Source organism: Hyperoodon ampullatus, assembly GCF_949752795.1.
Source record: "Hyperoodon ampullatus genome assembly, chromosome: 10".
Lineage (NCBI taxonomy): Eukaryota > Metazoa > Chordata > Mammalia > Artiodactyla > Ziphiidae > Hyperoodon > Hyperoodon ampullatus.
Genome location: NC_136923.1, coordinates 70,440,587 through 70,462,367, shown reverse-complemented (window position 1 = coordinate 70,462,367; position 21,781 = coordinate 70,440,587). Strand labels below are relative to the sequence as shown.

Genomic DNA, 21,781 nt, shown 5'->3' with positions numbered 1-21,781 from the left:
CTCTGAAATTTTAGAAGTTCAAGAATGAAGAAAAAAACCCTAAAAGCTTCCTGGGAGAATAAAATAGGTTTCCCACAAAGGAAAAACAATCAGATTAGCATCAAATTTCTTATCAACAATTGTAGATAGTATACAACAGTATCTTTACAGTTCCAAGAAAAAATTATATTGCACTTAAGAATCTCAAACTAACATTTGAGTGGTAAGACAAAATGAAGTGATTTTCAGACATGCAGGAATTCAGGGGGTTCACCACAGAACTACTGAAGAATTTTTTTTTCAGCAAAAGAAGTAATAAATCCAAGGCAGAGGAAGATGTGGAAATCACAAAACAGAGGTGATCCAAAAAGCTAGCAGGGAGAGGGGGAAGATGGCGGAAGAGTAAGACGCGGAGATCACCTTCCTCCCCACAGATACATCAGAAATACATCTACACGTGGAACAACTCCTACAGAACACCTACTGAACGCTGGCAGAAGACCTCAGACCTCCCAAGAGGCAAGAAACTCCCCCACTTACCTGGGTAAGGCAAAAGAAAAAAGAATAAACAGAGACAATAGGGACGGGACCTGCACCAGTGGGAGGGAGCCATGAAGGAGGAAAGGTTTCCACACACTAGAAGCCCCTTCGCGGTGGGACACTGCGGGTGGCGGAGTGGGGAAAGCTTCGGAGCCGCGGAGGAGAGCGCAGCCACAGGGGTGTGGAGGGCAAAGCGGAGAGATTCCCGAACAGAGGATCGGTGCCGACCGGCACTAACCAGCCCGAGAGGCTTGTCTGCTCACCCGCCGGGGCGGGCGGGTCTGGGAGCTGAGGCTCGGGCTTCGGTCGGAGCGCAGGGAGAGGACTGGCGGCGTGAACACAGCCTGAAGGGGTTAGTGCACCACGACTAGCCGGGAGGGAGTCCGGGAAAAAGTCTGGAGCTGCCAAAGAGGCAAGAGACTTTTTCTTCCCTCTTTGTTTCCTGGTGCGCGAGGAGAGGAGATTAAGAGCGCTGATTAAAGGAGCTCCAGAGATGGGTGCGAGCCGCGGCTATCAGTGCGGACCCCAGAGACAGGCATGAGACGCTAAGGCTGCTGCTGCTGCCACCAAGAAGCCTGTGTGCGAGCACAGGTCACTCTCCACACCTCCCTTCCGGGGAGCCTGTGCAGCCCGCCACTGCCAGGGTCCCGGGATCCAGGGACAACTTCCCCAGGAGAACGCACGGCGCCCTTCAGGCTGGTGCAACGTCACGCCGGCCTCTGCTGCCGCAGGCTCGCCCTGCATCTGTGCCCCTCCCTCCCCCCCGGCCTGAGTGAGCCAGAGCCCCCGTATCAGCGGCTCCTTTAACCCCGTCCTGTCTGAGCGAAGAACAGACGCCCTCCTGCGACCTACACACAGAGGCGGGGCCAAACCCAAAGCTGAGCCCCAGGACCTGTGCAAACAAAGAAGACAAAGGGAAATCTCTCCCAGCAGGCTCAGGAGCAGAGGATTAAATCTCCACAATCAATTTGATGAACCCTGCATCTGTGGAATACGTGAATAGACAACGAATCATCCGAAATTGAGGAGGTGGACTTTGAGAGCTGACAGCAAGATTTATTATTTTTTCCACCTTTCCTCTTTTTGTGAGTGTGTATGTGTATGCTTCTGTGTGAGATTTTGTCTGTATAGCTTTGCTTTCACCATTTGTCCTAGGGTTCTATCCGTCCGTTTTTTTTGTTTGTTTGTTTATTTTTTTACTTTTTAAAAATATTTTTTCTTAATAATTTTTTATTTTAATAACTTTAATTTATTTTACCTTACTTTATTTTATTTTCTTTTATCCTCTTTCATTAATTCTTTCTACTTTTTCTCCATTTTATTCTGAGCCGTGTGGATGAAAGGCTCTTGGTGCTGCAGCCAGCAGTCACTGTTGTGCCTCTGAGGTGGGAGAGCCAACTTCAGGACACTGGTCCACAAGAGACCTCCCAGCTCCACATAATATCAAACGGCAAAAATCTCCCAGAGATCTCCATCTCAACACCAACACCCAGCTTCACTCAACGACCAGCAAGCTACAGTGCTGGACACCCTATGCCAAACAACTAGCAAGACAGGAACATAACCCCACCCATTCGCAGAGAGTCTGCCTAAAATCATAATACGTCCACATACACCCCAAAACACACCACCAGATGTGGACCTGCCCACCAGAAAGACAAGATCCAGCCTCATCCACCAGAACACAGGTACTAGTCCCCTCCACCAGGAAGCCTACAAAACCCACTGAACCAGCTTTAGCCACTGGGGACAGACACCAAAAACAACGGGAACTACGAACTTGCAGCCTGCAAAAAGGAGACCCCAAAACAGTAAGATAAGCAAAATGAGAAGACAGAAAAACACACAGCAGGTGCAGGTGAAGGAGCAAGATAAAAACCCACCAGACCTAACAAATGAAGAGGAAATAGGTAGTCTACCTGAAAAAGAATTGAGAATAATGATAGTAAAGATGATACAAAATCTTGGAAATAGAATAGAGAAAATGAAAGAAACATTTAACAAGGACCTAGAACTACTAAGGATGAAACAAGCAACAATGAACAACACAATAAATGAAATTAAAAATACTCTAGAAGGGATCAATAGCAGAATAACTGAGGCAGAAGAACGGATAAGTGACCTGGAAGATAAAATAGTGGAAATAACTACCACAGAGCAGAATAAAGAAAAAAGAATGAAAAGAACAGAGGACAGTCTCAGAGACCTCTGGGACAACATTAAAAACACCAACATTCGAATTATAGGGGATCCAGAAAAAGAAGAGAAAAAGAAAGGGACTGAGAAAATATTTGAAGGGATTATAGTTGAAAACTTCCCTAATATGGGAAAGGAAATAGTTAATCAAGTCCAGGAAGCACAGAGAGTCCCATACAGGATAAATCCAAGGAGAAACATGCCAAGACACATATTAATCAAACTGTCAAAAATTAAATACAAAGAAAACATATTAAAAGCAGCAAGGGAAAAACAACAAATAACACACAACGGAATCCCCATAAGGTTAACAGCTGATCTTTCAGCAGAAACTGTGCAAGCCAGAAGGGACTGGCAGGACATATTTAGAGTGATGAATGAGAAAAACCTACAACCAAGATTACTCTACCCAGCAAGGATCTCATTCAGATTTGATGGAGAAATTAAAACGTTTACAGACAAGCAAAAGCTGAGAGAGTTCAGCACCACCAAACCAGCTTTACAACAAATGCTAAAGGATCTTCTTTAGGCAAGAAACACAAGAGAAGAAAAAGACCTATAATAACAAACCCAAAACAATTAAGAATACGGGAATAGGAACATACATATCGATAATTACCTTAAATGTAAATGGATTAAATGCTCTCATCAAAAGACACAGACTGGCTGAATGGATACAAAAACAAGACCCATATATATGCTGTCTACAAGAGACCCACTTCAGACCTAGAGACACATACAGACTGAAAGTGAGGGTATGGAAAAAGATATTCCATGCAAATGGAAACCAAAAGAAAGCTGGAGTAGCAATTCTCATATCAGACAAAATAGACTTTAAAACAAAGACTATTAGAAGAGACAAAGAAGGACACTACATAATGATCAAGGGATTGATCCAAGAAGATATAAAAATTGTAAATATTTATGCACCCAACATAGGAGCACCTCAATACATAAGGCAAATACTAACAGCCATAAAAGGGGAAATTGACAGTAACACATTCATAGTAGGGGACTTTAACACCCCACTTTCACCAATGGACAAATCATCCAAAATGAAAATAAATAAGGAAACACAAGCTTTAAATGATACATTGAACACGATGGACTTAATAGATATTTATAGGACATTCCATCCAAAAACAACAGAATACACATTTTTCTCAAGTGCTCATGGAACATTCTCCAGAATAGATCATATCTTGGATCACAAATCAAGCCTTCATAAATTTAAGAAAGTTGAAATTGTATCAAGTATCTTTTCTGACAACAACACTATGAGACTAGATATCAATTACAGGAAAAGATCTGTAAAAAATACAAACACATGGAGGCTTAACAATACAGTACTTAATAATGAAGTGATCACTGAAGAAATCAAAGAGGAAATCAAAAAATACCTAGAAACAAATGACAATGGAGACACGACAACCCAAAACCTATGGGATGCAGCAAAAGCAGTTCTAAGAGGGAAGTTTATAGCAATACAATCCTACCTTAAGAAACAGGAAACATCTCGAATAAACAACCTAACCTTGCACCTAAAGCAATTAGAGAAAGAAGAACAAAAAAACCCCAAAGTTAGCAGAAGGAAAGAAATCATAAAGATCAGATCAGAAATAAATGAAAAAGAAATGAAGGAAACAATAGCAAAGATCGATAAAACTAAAAGCTGGTTCTTTGAAAAGATAAACAAAATTGATAAACCATTAGCGAGACTCATCAAGAAAAAAAAGGAGAAGACTCAAATCAATAGGATTAGAAATGAAAAAGGAGAAGTAACAACTGACACTGCAAAAATACAAAAGATCATGAGAGATTACTACAAGCAACTCTATGCCAATAAAATGGACAACCTGGAAGAAATGGACAAATTCTTAGAAATGCACAACCTGCCAAGACTAAGTCAAGAAGAAACAGATAATATAAACAGGCCAATCACAAGCACTGAAATTGAAACTGTGATTAAAATTCTTCCAACAAACAAAAGCCCAGGACCAGATGGCTTCACAGGCGAATTCTATCAAACATTTAGAGAAGAGCTAACACCTATCCTTCTCAAACTCTTCCAAAATATAGTAGAGGGGGAACACTCCCAAACTCATTCTACAAAGTCACCATCACCCTGATACCAAAACCAGACAAGGATGTCACAAAGAAAGCAAACTACAGGCCAATATCACTGATGAACATAGATGCAAAAATCCTCAACAAAATACTAGCAAACAGAATCCAACAGCACATTAAAAGGATCATACACCATGATCAAGTGGGGTTTATTCCAGGAATGCAAGGATTCTTCAATATATGCAAATCAATCAATGTGATACACCATATTAACAAAGTGAAGGATAAAAACCATATGGTCATCTCAATAGATGCAGAGAAAGCTTTCAACAAAATTCAACACCGATTTATGATAAAAAACCCTCCAGAAAGTAGGCATAGAGGGAAATTTCCTCAACATACTAAAGGCCACATATGACAAACCAACAGCCAACATCATACTCAACGGTGAAAAACTGAAAGCATTTCCACTAAGATCAGGAACAAGACAAGGTTGCCCACTCTTACCACTCTTATTCAACATAGTTTTGGAAGTTTTAGCCACAGCAATCAGAGAAGAAAAGGAAATAAAAGGAATCCAAATCAGAAAAGAAGAAGTAAAGCTGTCACTGTTTGCAGATGACATAATAAAATACATAGAGAATCCTAAAGATGCTACCAGAAAACTACTAGAGCTAATCAATGAATTTGGTAAAGTAGCAGGATACAAAATTAATGCACAGAAATCTCTTGCATTCCTATACACTAATGATGAAAAATCTGAAAGTGAAATCAAGAAAACACTCCCATTTACCATTGCAACAAAAAGAATAAAATATCTAGGAATAAACCTACCTAAGGAGAAAAAAGACCTGTATGCAGCAAATTATAAGACACTGATGAAAGAAATTAAGGATGATACAAATAGATGGAGAGATATACCATGTTCTTGGATTGGAAGAATCAACATTGTGAAAATGACTCTACTACCCAAAGCAATTTACAGATTCAGTGCAATCCCTATCAAACAACCAATGGAACTTTTCACAGAACTAGAACAAAAAATTTCACAATTTGTATGGAAACACAAAAGACCCCGAATAGCCAAAGCAATCTTGAGAACGAAAAACGGAGCTAGAGGAATCAGGCTCCCTGACTTCACACTATACTACAAAGCTACAGTAATCAAGACAGTATGGTACTGGCACAAAAACAGAAAGATAGATCAATGGAACAGGATAGAAAGCCCAGAGATATACCCACACACATGTGGTCACCTTACCTTTGATAAAGGAGGCAGGAATGTATAGTGGAGAAAGGACAGCCTCTTCAATAAGTGGTGCTGGGAAAACTGGACAGGTACATGTAAAAGTATGAGATTAGATCACTCCCTAACACCATACACAAAAATAAGCTCAAAATGGATTAAAGACCTAAATGTAAGGCCAGAAACGATCAAACTCTTAGAGGAAAACATAGGCAGGACACTCTGTGACATAAGTCACAGCAAGATCATTTTTGACCCACCTCCTAGAGAAATGGAAATAAAAACAAAAATAAACAAATGGGACCTAATGAAACTTCAAAGCTTTTGCACAGCAAAGGAAACCATAAACAAGACCAAAAGACAACCCTCAGAATGGGAGAAAATATTTGCAAATGAAGCAACTGACAAAGGATTAATCTCCAAAATTTACAAGCAGCTCATGCAGCTCAATAACAAAAAAAACAAACAACCCAATCCAAAAATGGGCAAAAGACCTAAATAGACATTTCTCCAAAGAAGATACACATACTGCCAACAAACACATGAAAGAATGCTCAACATCATTAATCATCAGAGAAATGCAAATCAAAACTACAATGAGATATCATCTCACACCAGTCAGAATGGCCATCATCAAAAAATCTAGGAACAATAAATGCTGGAGAGGGTGTGGAGAAAAGGGAACACTCTTGCACTGCTGGTGGGAATGTGAATTGGTACAGCCACTATGGAGAACAGTATGGAGGTTCCTTAAAAAACTACAAATAGAACTACCATATGACCCAGCAATCCCACTACTGGGCATATACCCTGAGAAAACCATAATTCAAAAAGAGTCATGCACCAAAATGTTAATTGCAGCTCTATTTACAATAGCCAGGAGATGGAAACAACCTAAGTGTCCATCATCGGATGAATGGATAAAGAAGATGTGGCACATATATACAATGGAATATTACTCAGCCATAAAAAGAAACGAAATTGAGCTATTTGTAATGAGGTGGATGGACCTAGAGTCTGTCATACAGAGCGAAGTAAGTCAGAAAGAGAAGGACAAATACCATATGCCGACACAGATATGGAATTTAAGAAAAAAATGTCATGAAGAACCTAGGGGTAAGACAGGAATAAAGACACAGACTTACTAGAAAATGGACTTGAGGATATGGGGAGGGAGAAGGGTAAGTTGTGACAAAGTGAGAGAGTGGCATGGACATATATACACTACCAAATGTAAAATAGATAGCTAGTGGGAAGCAGCCGCATAGCACAGGGAGATCAGCTCGGTGGTTTCTGACCACCTAGAGGGGTGGGATAGGGAGGGTGGGAGGGAGGGAGACGCAAGAGGGAAGAGATATGGGAACATATGTATATGTATAACTGATTCACTTTGTTATAAAGCAGAAACTAACACACCATTGTAAAGCAATTATACTGCAATAAAGATGTAAAAAAAAAGCTAGCAGGGGCTTCCCTGGTGGCGCAGTGGTTGAGAGTCCACCTGCCAATGCAGGGGACATGGGCTCGTTTCCCGGTCCGGGAAGATCCCACATGCCGCGGAGTGGCTGGGTCTGTGAGCCATGGCCGCTGAGCCTGTGCTCCACAACGGGAGAGGCCTCAACAGTGAGAGGCCCGCGTACCGCAAAAAAAATAAAAATAAAAATCTAGCAATGCTTAGATTTTAGTCTGATCACTTGTTGATTCATAACATTGAAAACATAGTAACAATAATATGGAACTAGAAATCTCAATGTGGAACATGTAGCAAGGAGGAAGACAAGTGACAGGGAAGAATCCTAAGGTTCTTGCCTTGCTTGGGACATAGACAATGATTAAATCTATTCTTTGATCTAAAAGAAAGTTGAAATGTGACTGTTATATTCTGCTTGAATCATTTATAAGTAAATTCTACTCCTGTGTTTCTTGGATGATTTTTCCAATTATTTAAAATAATCATATGGCACTAAATGGGAAGATTTTACATAAACAACAATGTGTGTGGGAGTAGCTAAAGTAGCATTATTTTTCCCTTGATCATTGTAGTGTCCTTCTTTGTTTCTTGTAACAGTCTAGGCACAATTCTTAGCTCTTATGCAAAACTATTTGGAACAAATAAATTAGAAAATCATCAGTTACTTTTAAACAAAAAACTGGGGGTTTACCTCTGACAAGCAGAAAGGTCCCCCTTCAATTAAGTACAACTGACTCCAGGCATGCCTTTCTTTTCTTTTCCACGAAGTATGAAAATCCAGAACTCTGAGAGGCACCCAAAGTTCCCAATTCCCTTCCATGGCTCAGATGGAAAGCATTGTTAACTTTTTCACAGGGTTACAATGTGATTTCTTCCCTTGGAAACTTACCTTGATAAACAATGAGGTCATTCCCTCCGAAGTATTATAATACCTTGACACACTGTAAATCATTTTGATGGCATTTATCAAATTATGTATTCCATGTGCCATGGAAACCTAAAATTGAAATATATTAAGCATACATTTATATTTTTAATAACCCATATCCTATAATATTCAAAACTCTAAACATACATAAAACAGTGTAACATTTTAATCTTAAAAGTCAAATTTTACTAAAAGCAATGTGGTATCCTTGACTGTATACTGAAGCAGAGAAAGGACATGAGTTTTGACAAATGTACCAAGGTAATGCAAGATGTTAACAGGAGAAATTAGATGAAAAGAATTCTGTACTATCACTGCAACTTTTCTGTACATGTAAACTTTAAATTTTATTTAAAGATAAAATTTTGGAGGTGAAAGTGATTTTAAGTATTAATAGCTCAACTTGCTCTTTTTAAGGATGAAGAAACTGATATATTAAAGGGTAAAGTGACTAATGTATGACCAGAAAGCTAATTAGAAACAGAGATCAGACTAGAACACATTTCCTCATTATTCAACTCAATTCACCTTTCAGCAAACCTACTAAGTACCACGAAGTTCTGAGAATATTGGGAGAATTCCAAATATAAAAAAACTATCCTGGATGAGGTCAAGGCAGGGTGGAAATGACACACACAAAGAAGTGAAATAAGTAGAACAGCCTAGAGCCATCAAGTAGAACAGCCTAGAGCAAAGCAGAGCAAGTGCATCCGAGATATCAAACTATTACTAATGTATATTGAATGATTACTATGCGCCAGGCACTAGGTGAAGAGCTTCACATATTATCTTAATTTATGTTGACAATGACCTTTTTAAAAAAAATTTATTTATTTGGTTGCACTGGGTCTTATTTGCAGCATGCGAACTCTCAGTTGCAGCATGCATGTGGGATCTAGTTCCCTGACCAGGCATCGAACCCCAGCCCCCTGCATTGGGAGTGTGGAGTCTTATCCACTGCACCACCAGGGAAGTCCCAACAATGACCATTTAAGGCAGGTTTGATTTCATCAGATCTAAAACATTACTGATTGTAAGACTGTACCATTGCTTTACATTCTACTGAGGAAGGGAAAAAAATGCTCAAGATGGGGAGTCTAACTCCTACAAAAACTAAGCCACCACACTATGCATGAAATTAACAAGCCATGGAGAAAAAGACAGGAATAAAGCCTACCTGTCCTAATCCTGCTCCTTGGGGAGGAATGGAAAATAAACTATCCTGAGAATTTGTTCCACAAGCTGGTGCTCACTCACTGTAGTCTGAATTCACACCCATGGTACCAAAAACAAAACAAATATTAGTTCTTTCCTTCCCCCGCAAGGAAAGAACTAATAATCTCAGATGGTGTCAAGTCACGTTCACAATGATTCATAAAACCTGACTGACTGTAAGTTGTGCTCTGAATACAGAGATGTTACAATGTGAAAAAAAGTCTTAGAATCTATAAAATAAAGTGTTATGATTATTCCCATTTTGCAAATGAGAAAATAGAGATGTAGAGAAGTACCTTGTCCAAGGTACCTAGAGCTGTAGCATAACCACAGTTATGTGCCCGAGATTTTGAGATCCTGCTTTTAACCTTGATGTAAATCATAAATCACTATGGAAGAACAACAGAAGGTCAATGGCATTCCCACCCTCAAGGAGCTAGACTTTTAATTGCTAGGACAATTTAAAATATATAAAAAGATTTTTTAATAGTGGTGGAATAAATAAGCCAGGAAGAACAACTACTGATGAGTGTACTGTATGTCCTAGGTATGAGGTGTAACCATGACACAATGAAGTCAATTTTATGTGGCTTACGAAAATTAGTATCGTCACTTTGTAGTTAACCCTGTATGTCAGAATTCATATTATACGTGTTATCTGTAGACCAAAAAGATTCTAATAAAAATATGCCTAGAAGGAGTCCCTTCCACCCTCAATAAGGCAACTCTACAAAGAATGAAAAAGGCTTGGGGACAGTGTCAAATGGGCCCACCAGGGAAATGCCCTTCATCTGAATTGTAAACATCATTATTTATAATAGTAGCTCCTTGAGTGCACAGTTCTTATCTATACATAGTGTTCGGACATTTTATGCATAAAATATATTAGTTGATATGCCAGCAGCACAATACCAAGACGATAAAATGAAACACAAAAGTCATAAAATTTTATCAACAAGAAATGGAAGCATGAGTCCTCTACACTCTTCCTGCTCAACTGACAGTTACCAACTAAACAGCAACTCCTGGTTTATTTTAAGGAGAATAAAGAAAATGAGAAAAAAAGAATTTTTGAATCTACAGAAATAGTTGGTATATGAGGGGGAAGAAATTATAAGACTTAATACTAACAGTACTTCTCTAATTTCAAAAGATAATGTTAGAAACATTCCTACATCAGAGAATGTGAAAAGCTCAATGATAACAATAATAATAAAGCACATGCATCGCTAGAGGAACAAAGTTTTTTAAATTACTAGGATGAAAAGAACTAAAACCAAAACTAAAAGATTTGAAAATTATATGAATTTAAATAAGTCTTTTGAACCAAGAAGTTGAAATTAGTACACCTTAAAATTTATAGGTCTTGGTAACAGCAAAAAGCATTATATCTTTCTTCCAAGTTTACTTTTTATAGTGAAAAGCTTTAAATATATTTTTAAAAGTACAGAGATGTTATAATATTCATATACATTCTCTTTTTTGCATGTTATTTTACTTATACAATTTTTAAAGGATATGTATTCTTTTATTATGTTGAGGTACATTCCTTCTATACTCAATTTATTGAGAGCTTTTATCACGAAAGGATGTTGTATTTTGTCAAATGCTTTTTCTGCATCTATTGAAATAATCATATGATTTTTATCTTTCATTCTATTAATGTGGTGTATCACATTTATCCATTTGCATATGTTGAACCATCTTTGCATCCCAGGAATAAATCCCCCTTGATCTTAGTGTGTGATCCTTTTAATGTGCCGTGGAATTTGGTTTGCCACTGTTTTGTTGAGAATTTCTGCATCTATATTCATGAGGAATATTGACCTGTAATTTTATTTTCTTGAGGTGTTCTTATCTGGCTTTGGTATCAGCATAATGCTAGTTGGGCACTTTCTCTTGCTCACTCTTGGGTCACTCACTCTAGGGGAAGCGAGTTGTTCTGTGCAAAGGCCCATGCGGTGTGCAATAGAAGTGGACCCTCCCCAGACAGCCTCCCCTTCAGAAGAGACCACGTCCCAAGACAGCAGCTTGACTGCAGCCTCATGAGAGACCCTGAAGCAGAGGTACTCAGCTACGCCGTCCCTGAATTCCTGACCTACAAAAACTGTGATATAATAAATACTTATTGTTTTAAGCCACTCAGTTCTGGGGTAATTTGTTATGAAGCAATGAATAACTAATATATTTGTCTTGCTCAATTCACAAATGAGGTCATAGTTATGATAATGCTATATATTTAAATGTAAGTTAAAATAATAAATACAGTTTATAATTCATTACAGATATATAATAGGAAAAATATCTTTTAAATAACTTCTCTGCAATATGTTTTTCCCACTACACATATATTAAATTGATTTTATGCGCTAATTTTTATTTTATTTTTTTAACATCTTTATTGGAGTAAAATTGCTTTACAATGGTGTGTTAGTTTCTGCTTTATAACAAAGTGCATGTGCTAATTTTTTAAACTACACTTTAAAAAGAATACTTACTAGATCATAGTTATAGAGAGGCTGACATACTTTTTCTAGAGTGTACAAATATCTGACATTATCTTTTGATTCATTTGCTGTATCTGTGATTCTTGCATCCAAATCACGCCAATTCTAAGCAAAGAAAGTATAAGAGTCCTATGAAACATCCAAATATATCACCGTGCCAAGGTTTAATCATGAAATTCAAGCTGTCTTCCCTAATCATACATATACTAAAAGAGTAGATACTTAAATGTGATTGATATATCTTTTTCTTATATTATTTAAGACTTAAAGTTATTATAAAAACCTTAAGTGACTTACTAAAACTGAAGACTCATTCTGTTTGTAATTAACATTCTGTCTGTTGGCTTAAACCAGACCTGCTTCTACCTGGAGTGACTCTTCTAGGTTAGAAAAGTGACATTACGTTATTCTGGGTCTTCAGGAAAGAAAATATTCCCATCAGCAAAGTGTACTTTTCATATCCAGCAATAATGTGCAGAGATGATCAGGGACCATGGCGGTTTGCCTCATCCACCATATATAACAACTGATGAATAGCCATAGTAATAAAGGACTACTAGAATCAGAACAAAACAATATCTGAAACTTTCTGAGTGAGGGAAAGATATAAACAAACAATTCACAGGAGAATAAATGCAAATAGCAAATAAACTTTAAAAGATGCTCAACTTCATTATTAAGGAAAAGGCAAAATACAACAAGCCATTTTCCACATGTTGGACAGGCAAACAAAAATTTTTAACTGATAATAAGTATTAACAAAGTTGTGGAGTATACACCCTAGGGAAATACTTGCTTGTAGGCACGTAGAGGCTTTAACTGTAGTAATGTTTGTGAACACATAGAAAAGGAACAATTTTCCTCAAAAATTTAAACACAGAGTTACCATTTGAGCCAGAAATTCCACTCCCAGGTATACACAAGAAAAATGACAACATATGTCCACACAAGAACGTGTACAAGAATGTTCACAGCAGCATTATTCATAATAGCCAAAAAGTAGAGATAATGCAAATATCCATAAACTGATAAACAAAATGTGCTGTTATCTATAAAATGGAATATTATTCAGCTGTGAAAAGGAATAATTACTGATACATACTACAACATGGATAAACCTTGAAAACATTATGCCAAGTGAAAGAAACCAGTAACAAAAGACCACATATCATATGATTCCATTTATATGAAATGTCCAAAACAAGCAAATCTATAGAGATAAAAAGTGGATTGGTGGTTACTTAGGGCTAGAATGAGGGGAAGGAGACAGATGGACATGGGAGGTGATAGCTAAAGAGTACAGGGTTTCTTTTTGAGGTGATAAAATGTTCTAAAATTGATTGTGGTGATGGTTGCACAACTCTGTGAATGTACTAAAAACCACTGAATTTTGCTCCTTAAATGGCAGAAATGAGTAATATGTGAATTATATCTTGACTGTTGAAAAAAAGAAAGGAAATAATTTGTCTAAAAACAAGAAAATGATTAAATAAAACCTGATGCATTAACATTATGGAAAACGAAATAGCCTGATCTGATAGGTATAACACTCCAAGATATGCTGTTGGGGGGACCAGGGAGTTAAAGAAAAATAGAGTATGATGCCATGTAATTTTAAAAATTTAGAAACACAAAACAAATATATATATATATATATATATATATATATATATTTTTTTTTTTTTAAAGGAAGAAACAGAAAAGGACCTGGAGAGAATCAAGCTAAACTGTTAATAAATATGACCTCTAGGAAAGGAGATGGAATAGTGGGGATGAGATGTAAGATAGAGGACATTTTTGCTTTTGACTTTCTATATAGTTCTCTAATTCAATAAGCCTCTATTGATTTACAATTTCAAAAACAATTTAAAAATAAATAGCAATCACCCCATAGTAGTACTGTCAAAATTGGTGTGTGAAATATTGAGAAATAAATTTTCATTTCTGTACTTCCTTTTCCTCTTCTGGAAGTAATGATGGTACATGAGAAAGCCTTACTGAAAGTTTTAACACTTCTAAATACATGATGCAAAGTATACGATGCGAAGAAGCAGTTCAAGAAGGGTAATTTTCCAGTTGGTTGTTCTGAAGTAAACTTTAAAATACAAGGCCTTTTACCTTTAAGAGTTTGGAGTGTGCAACATTAAGCACAGTTATAACAGCCTTACAACTTGGCCCTTTAATCTGTTCAATGATATAATTGAATTTGGCTGACATGCGTTTCCAGTGTTCCAATTCAGTGAGAGGACCTGAGTCATCAGCTTCTTTTCTCATCTGCTCACTTTCAATAAGTACCTGCAATCAGAAAAGTTGACAGAGTATAGAAACGTTACTTTCTTCTTTTAGAACCTCATTATTTGCACCTTTTCAAAGAAAGTTAAAAGTACAAATAACATTCAACACTGAATAATATTAAGAACTCTTAGCAAACTAAGACTAGAAGAGAATTTCTTTACCATGATAATTAGTACCTGCCAAAAGTCTGCAGCAAACATCATACTTTTTTTTACATGTATATTATAATTTTTAAAACATCTTTATGGGAGTATAATTGCTTTACAATGGTGTGTTAGTTTCTGCTTTATAATAAAGTGAATCAGCTATACATATACATATATCCCCATATCTCCTCCCACTTGTGTCTCCCTCCCACCCTCCCTATCCCACCCCCTAGGTGGTCACAAAGCACGGAGCTGATGTCCCTGTGCTATGTGGCTGCTTCCCACCAGCTATTTTACATTCGGTAGTGTATATATAAGTCCATGCCACTCTCTCACTTCGTCCCAGCTTACCCTTCCTCCTCCCCATGTCCTCAAGTCCATTCTCTATGTCTGCGTCTTTATTCCTGTCCTGCCCTTAGGTTCTTCAGAGCCTTTTTTTTTAGATTCTATATATATGTGTTAGCATACGGTATTTGTTTTTCTCTTTCTGACTTATTTCACTCTGTATCACAGACTCCAGGTCCATCCACCTCACTACAAATAACTCAATTTCATTTCTTTTTATGGCTGAGTAATATTCCATTGTATATATGTACCACCTCTTCTTTATCCATTCATCTATCGATGGACACTTAGGTTGCTTCCATGTCCTGGCTATTGTAAACAGAGCTACAATGAACATTGTGATACATGACTCTTTTTGAATTATGGTTTTCTCAGGGTATATGCCCAGTAGTGGGATTGCTGGGTCATATGGTAGTTCTATTTTTAGTTTTTTAAGGAACCTCCATACTGCTCTCCATAGTGGCTGTATCAATTTACATTCCCACCAACAGTGCAGGAGGGTTCCCTTTTCTCCACGCTCTCTCCAGCGTTTATTGTTTGTACATTTTTTGATGATGGCCATTCTGACTGGTGTGAGGTGATACCTCATTGTAGTTTTGATTTGCATTTCTCTAATGATTAGTGATGTTGAGCATCCTTTCATGTGTTTGTTGGCAATCTGTATATCTTCTTGGGAGAAATATCTATTTAGGTCTTCTGCCCATTTTTGGATTGGGTTTTTTGTTTTTTTGATATTGAGCTGCATGAACTGCTTTTAAATTTTGGAGATTAATCCTTTGTCAGTTGCTTCATTAGCAAATATTTTCTCCCATTCTGAGGGTTGTCTTTTGGTCTTGTTTATGGTTTCCTTTGCTGTGCAAAAGCTTTTAAGTTTCATTAGGTCCCATTTGTTTATTTTTGTTTTTATTTCCATTTCTCTAGGAGATGGGTCAAAAAGGATCTTGCTGTGATTTAAAACATCATACTTAAAGATGAAATTTTAGAAAATACCACTTTAAAACCAAAGACAAGACAATTTTGCCACTATCATCACCCACTTCTATTCAACCTGGTCATGGAGATCATAGAAAAAGATAAAGAAAGTCAACAAAAGGTATAAGAATTGGAAATAAAAAAACAATGGCATTATCACGGAGGGAATGGTTGGTCACATTTTAAAAATTCAAGAATATCTAAAGACAAACTTTTACAATTAATAAAAGTGAATAATTCAGTAAGGTTTTGGGCTGTATATATAAATATCAGTAGCATTTCTTTACAAGCCATCTAGCAATCTGAAAATGTAATTTCTAAAATGATAGTGTTTGCTATAACAAATAATAACAATGTAAGATATCTAGAGATTAATAAAAAATGTGCAAGACCTTTGTGGAGAAAAATAGAAAACTTACTTTCAGCACACAAAAGAAGACCTAAATCAGTGGAGAAATATACCACGTTCATGGATGGAAAAATTCAACAATATAAAGATGGAAATTTTCTCTAAATTAATGAAATGAAATTTGTTTCATTCAATGAAATTTCCAATCAAAATCTCAACAAGGTTTTCTTTTCATGATACTTAACAAACTAGTCTTAAAATTAATTTGGAAGAACAATCAACCAGAAGTAATCAATGCAATTTTGAAGAAAAATAATGAAAGGGACTTGCCATACCAAATGCTGATTTAGTAAAAAGCAACATAAATTAAAGCAGTACAGTATGAGTGCAAAAAACAAATAAGTAGACAGGTGGGATAGATAAAGGGGTCTAGAAACTTGATAGATATTACAAATTTGCTGGCAAAGAATGGACTACTAAATACACTTCTGAGACAATTGGCTAACCATATGGAAAAAGCCAAAATTAGATTCCTACCTCACATTATACACACACAAAAATAATTCCACATAGATTAAAAACCTAAATATTAAAAACAAAATGGTAAAACATTTAATGAAAATATGGGAGATGGGGGTAAAACTATAAAGAAAAGCATGGAACTGAACATTATAATCGCCAAGAAAATGGTTACCACTAGGGAGAAGAAAAGGGAGTTAAAATTGGGAAGAAAACTGCATGGAGATTGCAAGGTGCTGGTAATGCTCTATTTCTTGTGCAAAAGTTACACAGGTGTTAATTTTACAACAATTTATTTTATTTTTATTCATTTGTTGTTCATTTCGGTATATTTCAGTATTTAAAGTAAATAAATAATTTAGGAGAATATCTTCACAACACTGTAGTAGGAAGGTGTTTCCAAAATACAAAAAGCACAAAGCTTCTAGTCACTGGAGGTAGCTAAATTGAGGCTGGATTACCATTTTTAACAAATATATTTACATTAAAATGTAAAACTTCCACATGACTAAAGACACCAATACCAAATGAAAATGCAGGACACAATGGGGACCAACAAAAGGTTAACAGCCGGAAAATATTATTCAAACTCCAACAATTCAGTTAAGATATCATCAGGCAATCTGAAAGAAAACTAGGTAAAGGATATGAACAGGCAATTCAACAAGGAGGAAATCTAAATAGCCATTAAACGTGCACAGCCTCAACAGTGTTCAGGGTAATGCAAAATAAATCAAGATACCATTTCACATCCAACATACTGGCATCCATTAGACATCCAACAGTCCCAAGTGTAACAAAAGATATGAAGACATGGGAACTCCCATTTACTTCTGTAAAAAAATATAAGTTAATATAACCACTATGTGGAGGGCTTTGTAGTACCCAATAAAAAATCCGTACTACTTCTCTCAGCCATTCCCTGGGAAACTCTTGAACATGTGCCAACGAGACTGGAATAAAGATATTCATTGAAGATGTATTATTATTGTTTGTAACAGGAAAAAAAGTAGAAACAACTGCTTTCTGAGGGAATAGGTGAGTTCTCTACCTCCTTAAACAGAGGATACTAGACATAATTTGAATGTCTCCTAAATGTCTGGAAATGTACAGAATAAACGGATTTTTTCATAGAGGAATACCAGACAATAGTTAAGTGAATGAATTAAATTTACTTGCACCAACATGGATGAAAGAGAATGTTAAATAAGAAAAAAAAAACTGAAAAAGGATACCATTTATGTAAAGATTTTAAACACAAATATATATTCTGTATTTTCATGTATATATAATATAAAGCTTATAAATATGCAAATACAATAAAAGTATACAACTTTCAGGGGAATGGAGGAGACAATAACATCAGAATGGTGGTAATATACAGGGAGGGAGAGGAAAGGGTTGGAGGATTTAGTGAAAATAAGAGATCTGAAGCAAAAATAGCAAACGGTTAGTATCTGTTTAATCTCAGTGGCACTTACAGGGGTGTTTCTTATTTTCTGTACCTTTTTTTTTTTTTTCTTTGCGGTACGCGGGCCTCTCAGTGTTGTGGCCTCTCCCGTTGCAGAGCACAGGCTCTGGACACGCAGGCTCAGCGGCCATGGCTCACGGGCCCAGCCGCTCCGCGGCATGTGGGATCCTCCCAGACCGGGGCACGAACCCATGTCCCCTGCATCGGCAAGCGGACTCTCAACCACTGCGCCACCAGGGAAGCCCTTTCTGTACCTTTTTTATGCTTATAACTTTTCATAACTACAATCGTGATGGAATTAAGAATACAAACGAGGCAAAATACACAGTTGATTTTTCAAACCTATGAAGCTTCTCTCTTTAATCCATGAAATGCTTTTAATTTTAACCATGGTTTATGGAACTCTCTCCTAATCTTATTGTAAGTTTCTCCACCTCCTTAAATAGAGGATACTAGACATAATTTAAACTTTTCTTAGTGGCTGAAAGTCTATATAATTTGAATCACTGAATTAAAGAATGAAAATGGACCTTAAAATCAACTAAATCAAGCAACACTTTTGATGTTTAATTCCTACTACAACATTATTCATAGATGATAATCCAACTTCAAATCAGATACTTTCAGGGATAAAAAACATTCCATTTTCGGGGTGGGGGGACATTCTGTAAGTGATCCTAATAAAATCTCCCTCCTTATAACCATCACACTCCACTCTTAATTCTGCCTGTTAGAGCCATTACAGTACAAGTTTAAGTCCACATGAAATACCATCAAATATTTGAAGACATCACAGCACTCCTATGTCCCCTTCTTTTCCCAGGTCAAACATGTCCATGTACTTTCTTTGAATGACATTGTTCATATCCTTGGCCAAGTTTTCTCTGAAATGCCCATTTCTTAATGATTTATAGACGTTCTTTACATATTATGGATACTAACTCTGTTACATATGCTGATAATATTTTCTCCCAGCAGGTCAATTATCTTCTAATGTTGCTTACAGTGATTTCTGCCATATGGATCTTACTTTTTTTATATAGTCACATATGTCAGGTTTTTCTTTCATGGCTTCTGGGTTTTGTATCTTAATAAGATATTAATATAGTTCTACATTATGTTCTGATTCAAGTATATTTTTTGTTCTATTTTTCACATTACTTTTTTAAGGCTGGATTCGTTCACTCAACATGTTTTTGAGATTCATCCATGTTGTTGCATGTATCTCTTTTTTAGTTTTAGCTTTCATATTTATGTCTATGATCCATCTTGAATTAATTTTTGTGTATGACAAGAGGTCAAGGTTTATTTTAGATGTAATTTTTTTTTAAAGAAGTCTCCCATTTCTTGCACTGATTCTGCTTAACTGGAGACCATTTGCTACAACTGCCCAACATGATTTTCCTTTTTTTGGGGGGGGGGCTGCGTGGCTCACAGGATTGTGGGATCTTAGTTCTTAGTTCCCCAACCAAGGATTGAACCTGTGCCCTCAGGAGTGAAAGCACAGAGTCCTAATCACTGGACCACCAGGGAATTCCCCCCAACTTTTCTTACTTCAAGTTGCCTAATCTCCTTATGTTAAGCTACTTCTTTTGCTTGCTCATTTTTATAAAAGAAGATCTATTTTGATTGATCATGATAATTGTAGGAGATCTCCTCAGCCACTGTGTAGGACACAGCATGAATTCCACAATGGCTTACAACTCCCTCTTCCTATGCCTACTGGCATAGTAGGCAGCTGCAGGAGTCCTTGGTGGACAATTACTTCGAGTACCTAGTGACACCTGGGAGCAAATTTTGTGGCCAGCACTCCAGGCCTTGATGGAGTTTCCAAAGTCCTCCAATTTTTCCACTCCAACTACACCTCCCTCCTTCCAACAGTTATAAGAGAGGTAAAATCGGAAATGCTTTTCTCTAACTCTTGCTTGCTCAAGATTTTTCTCCCCTAGTCCTCATTCAACTGAAGATTTTCTTCTCCAGTTTCACTGTCCTGCGCTCATGAACTAGAGATCTGTAAGTTGGCTTCTAGAGTCCTCTTTCTGTTTAGAGCAAGTACCTAATATTTGGTTGTGGGCAACGTTTGTAGTGTAAGTTGGCACCTCCCAGAATGTTGACATATACCCCATTCCTATCACTGCTTTTCTTACTGCCAGAGAAAATGTATGTGGCCAGAGAGCTGCAGACTTGCCACTGCAGTACTGATAGGAATGAGCCTAGTTTGAACCTCTCTGTCAACACAGACAATTCCATTGATCAACCAAGAGGTATTTATTAAGTGTCTAGCATTGTGGCTATAGTCACTTCACTGTGTACTTTTCCTCTCTCTCTAATGAAGAGTGTAAACAATACATAAGATATTGGAGATAAATGCTGGCTATTTCTGTTTTTTCATTATTCCATTCTCAAGCCATAATGTTATGGTTTCCTCCTTAAAGTGGGAAATATCTTAAAGTTGATATTAAGTGGTCCAAAGAGAACAATGATTTTGCACTAGAATCAAAAATAGGCTGAGTTTCACAGTAGAATCTGTCAGGCTCCTCTTCCCTTTACTTTTAGGGACAAAATGCAGTGACTAGGACACAGATAAGAACTATAACTCATATCTGGTGAAATCACTCAGGTCAGCTCACCTGTTCAATCTGTCTGTACCATATCATCAGCACGTCCTCTAGCTGACGAACAGTTTCTGAATTTCTAGCTGCGAGTGTCACTTCTTCAAAGGTATGCAGTTTGGAAAAATCAACATTGTCTATCTTCTTTAACTTAACTGTTCCCTCAATACTTATTCTAGCACCTAAAAAGGAAAAAGTAATATTGACAGGAGGTGTTTAATGTCAATGTGTTAAATGCCAATGTGTGATTTCAAGCTTTAATTACTAAAATGTTAGAGATCTAACACTTTATAGAAATATAATTCCAGTTGATCATTAGATTGTGACTATGATTTATTAATAAAATTGCATATTTTAACAATATGAAATAATATAATTTATATTTTAAAAAGAGTTCATAATAACGTATATATTTTTAAATATGGTAAAAGTTTTCTCAAATAATATAGGAAGAGAATCCTCCTTCTACAATGGGAGCTATAAAAGAAAATGTATCTTATGCCTTCAGAGATCCGTGGAAAGAGAAGTTCTAATGATTTGATATCTTATCTCTAGGTCTCATAATTACTTTAACATCTTCTTTTAAGATGGAAATGTTTTCTCTAATGCTTATTTTTAATAACATATCTTATAGTTAATTTGTTCATTTGTAGTAACTGATTAAACATTAAATATTATACTTACCATCTAAAAATGAAAGGAATCTGTTGATGGTTTCAGTGAAAATGTGTTTTTCAGATTCTCCTTGCTGGGACTGATTTAAAGCACCCCAATTATTTGTCGCAAGAATAGCTGGTAGAAATATATTTGCCAGCATATTCCTAATCCCATCTAGGAGTCCTTCTGATACGTCCAGAAAAGTAAATAGCACTTCCTAAAAGGGTAGTGTTCAAATGTTATTTTACATGCTGATCCCATTAGAG

At 36.7% G+C, this 21,781-nt stretch overlaps 1 protein-coding gene across 1 annotated transcript in view; it reads right to left on the bottom strand.

Annotated features, from left to right (window-relative positions):
• DNAH8 (dynein axonemal heavy chain 8) overlaps positions 1–21,781 on the bottom strand; it is a gene marked incomplete at both ends in the record, with an annotated part of 333,524 nt that overhangs the window by 298,669 nt on the left and 13,074 nt on the right. Inside the window, 5 exons of the mRNA XM_079713152.1 lie at positions 8,389–8,496; positions 12,141–12,254; positions 14,268–14,444; positions 20,877–21,040; positions 21,543–21,732. Of these exons, the coding sequence (XP_079569278.1) occupies positions 8,389–8,496; positions 12,141–12,254; positions 14,268–14,444; positions 20,877–21,040; positions 21,543–21,732 (753 nt within the window). The remainder of the gene's footprint in view (positions 1–8,388; positions 8,497–12,140; positions 12,255–14,267; positions 14,445–20,876; positions 21,041–21,542; positions 21,733–21,781) is intronic.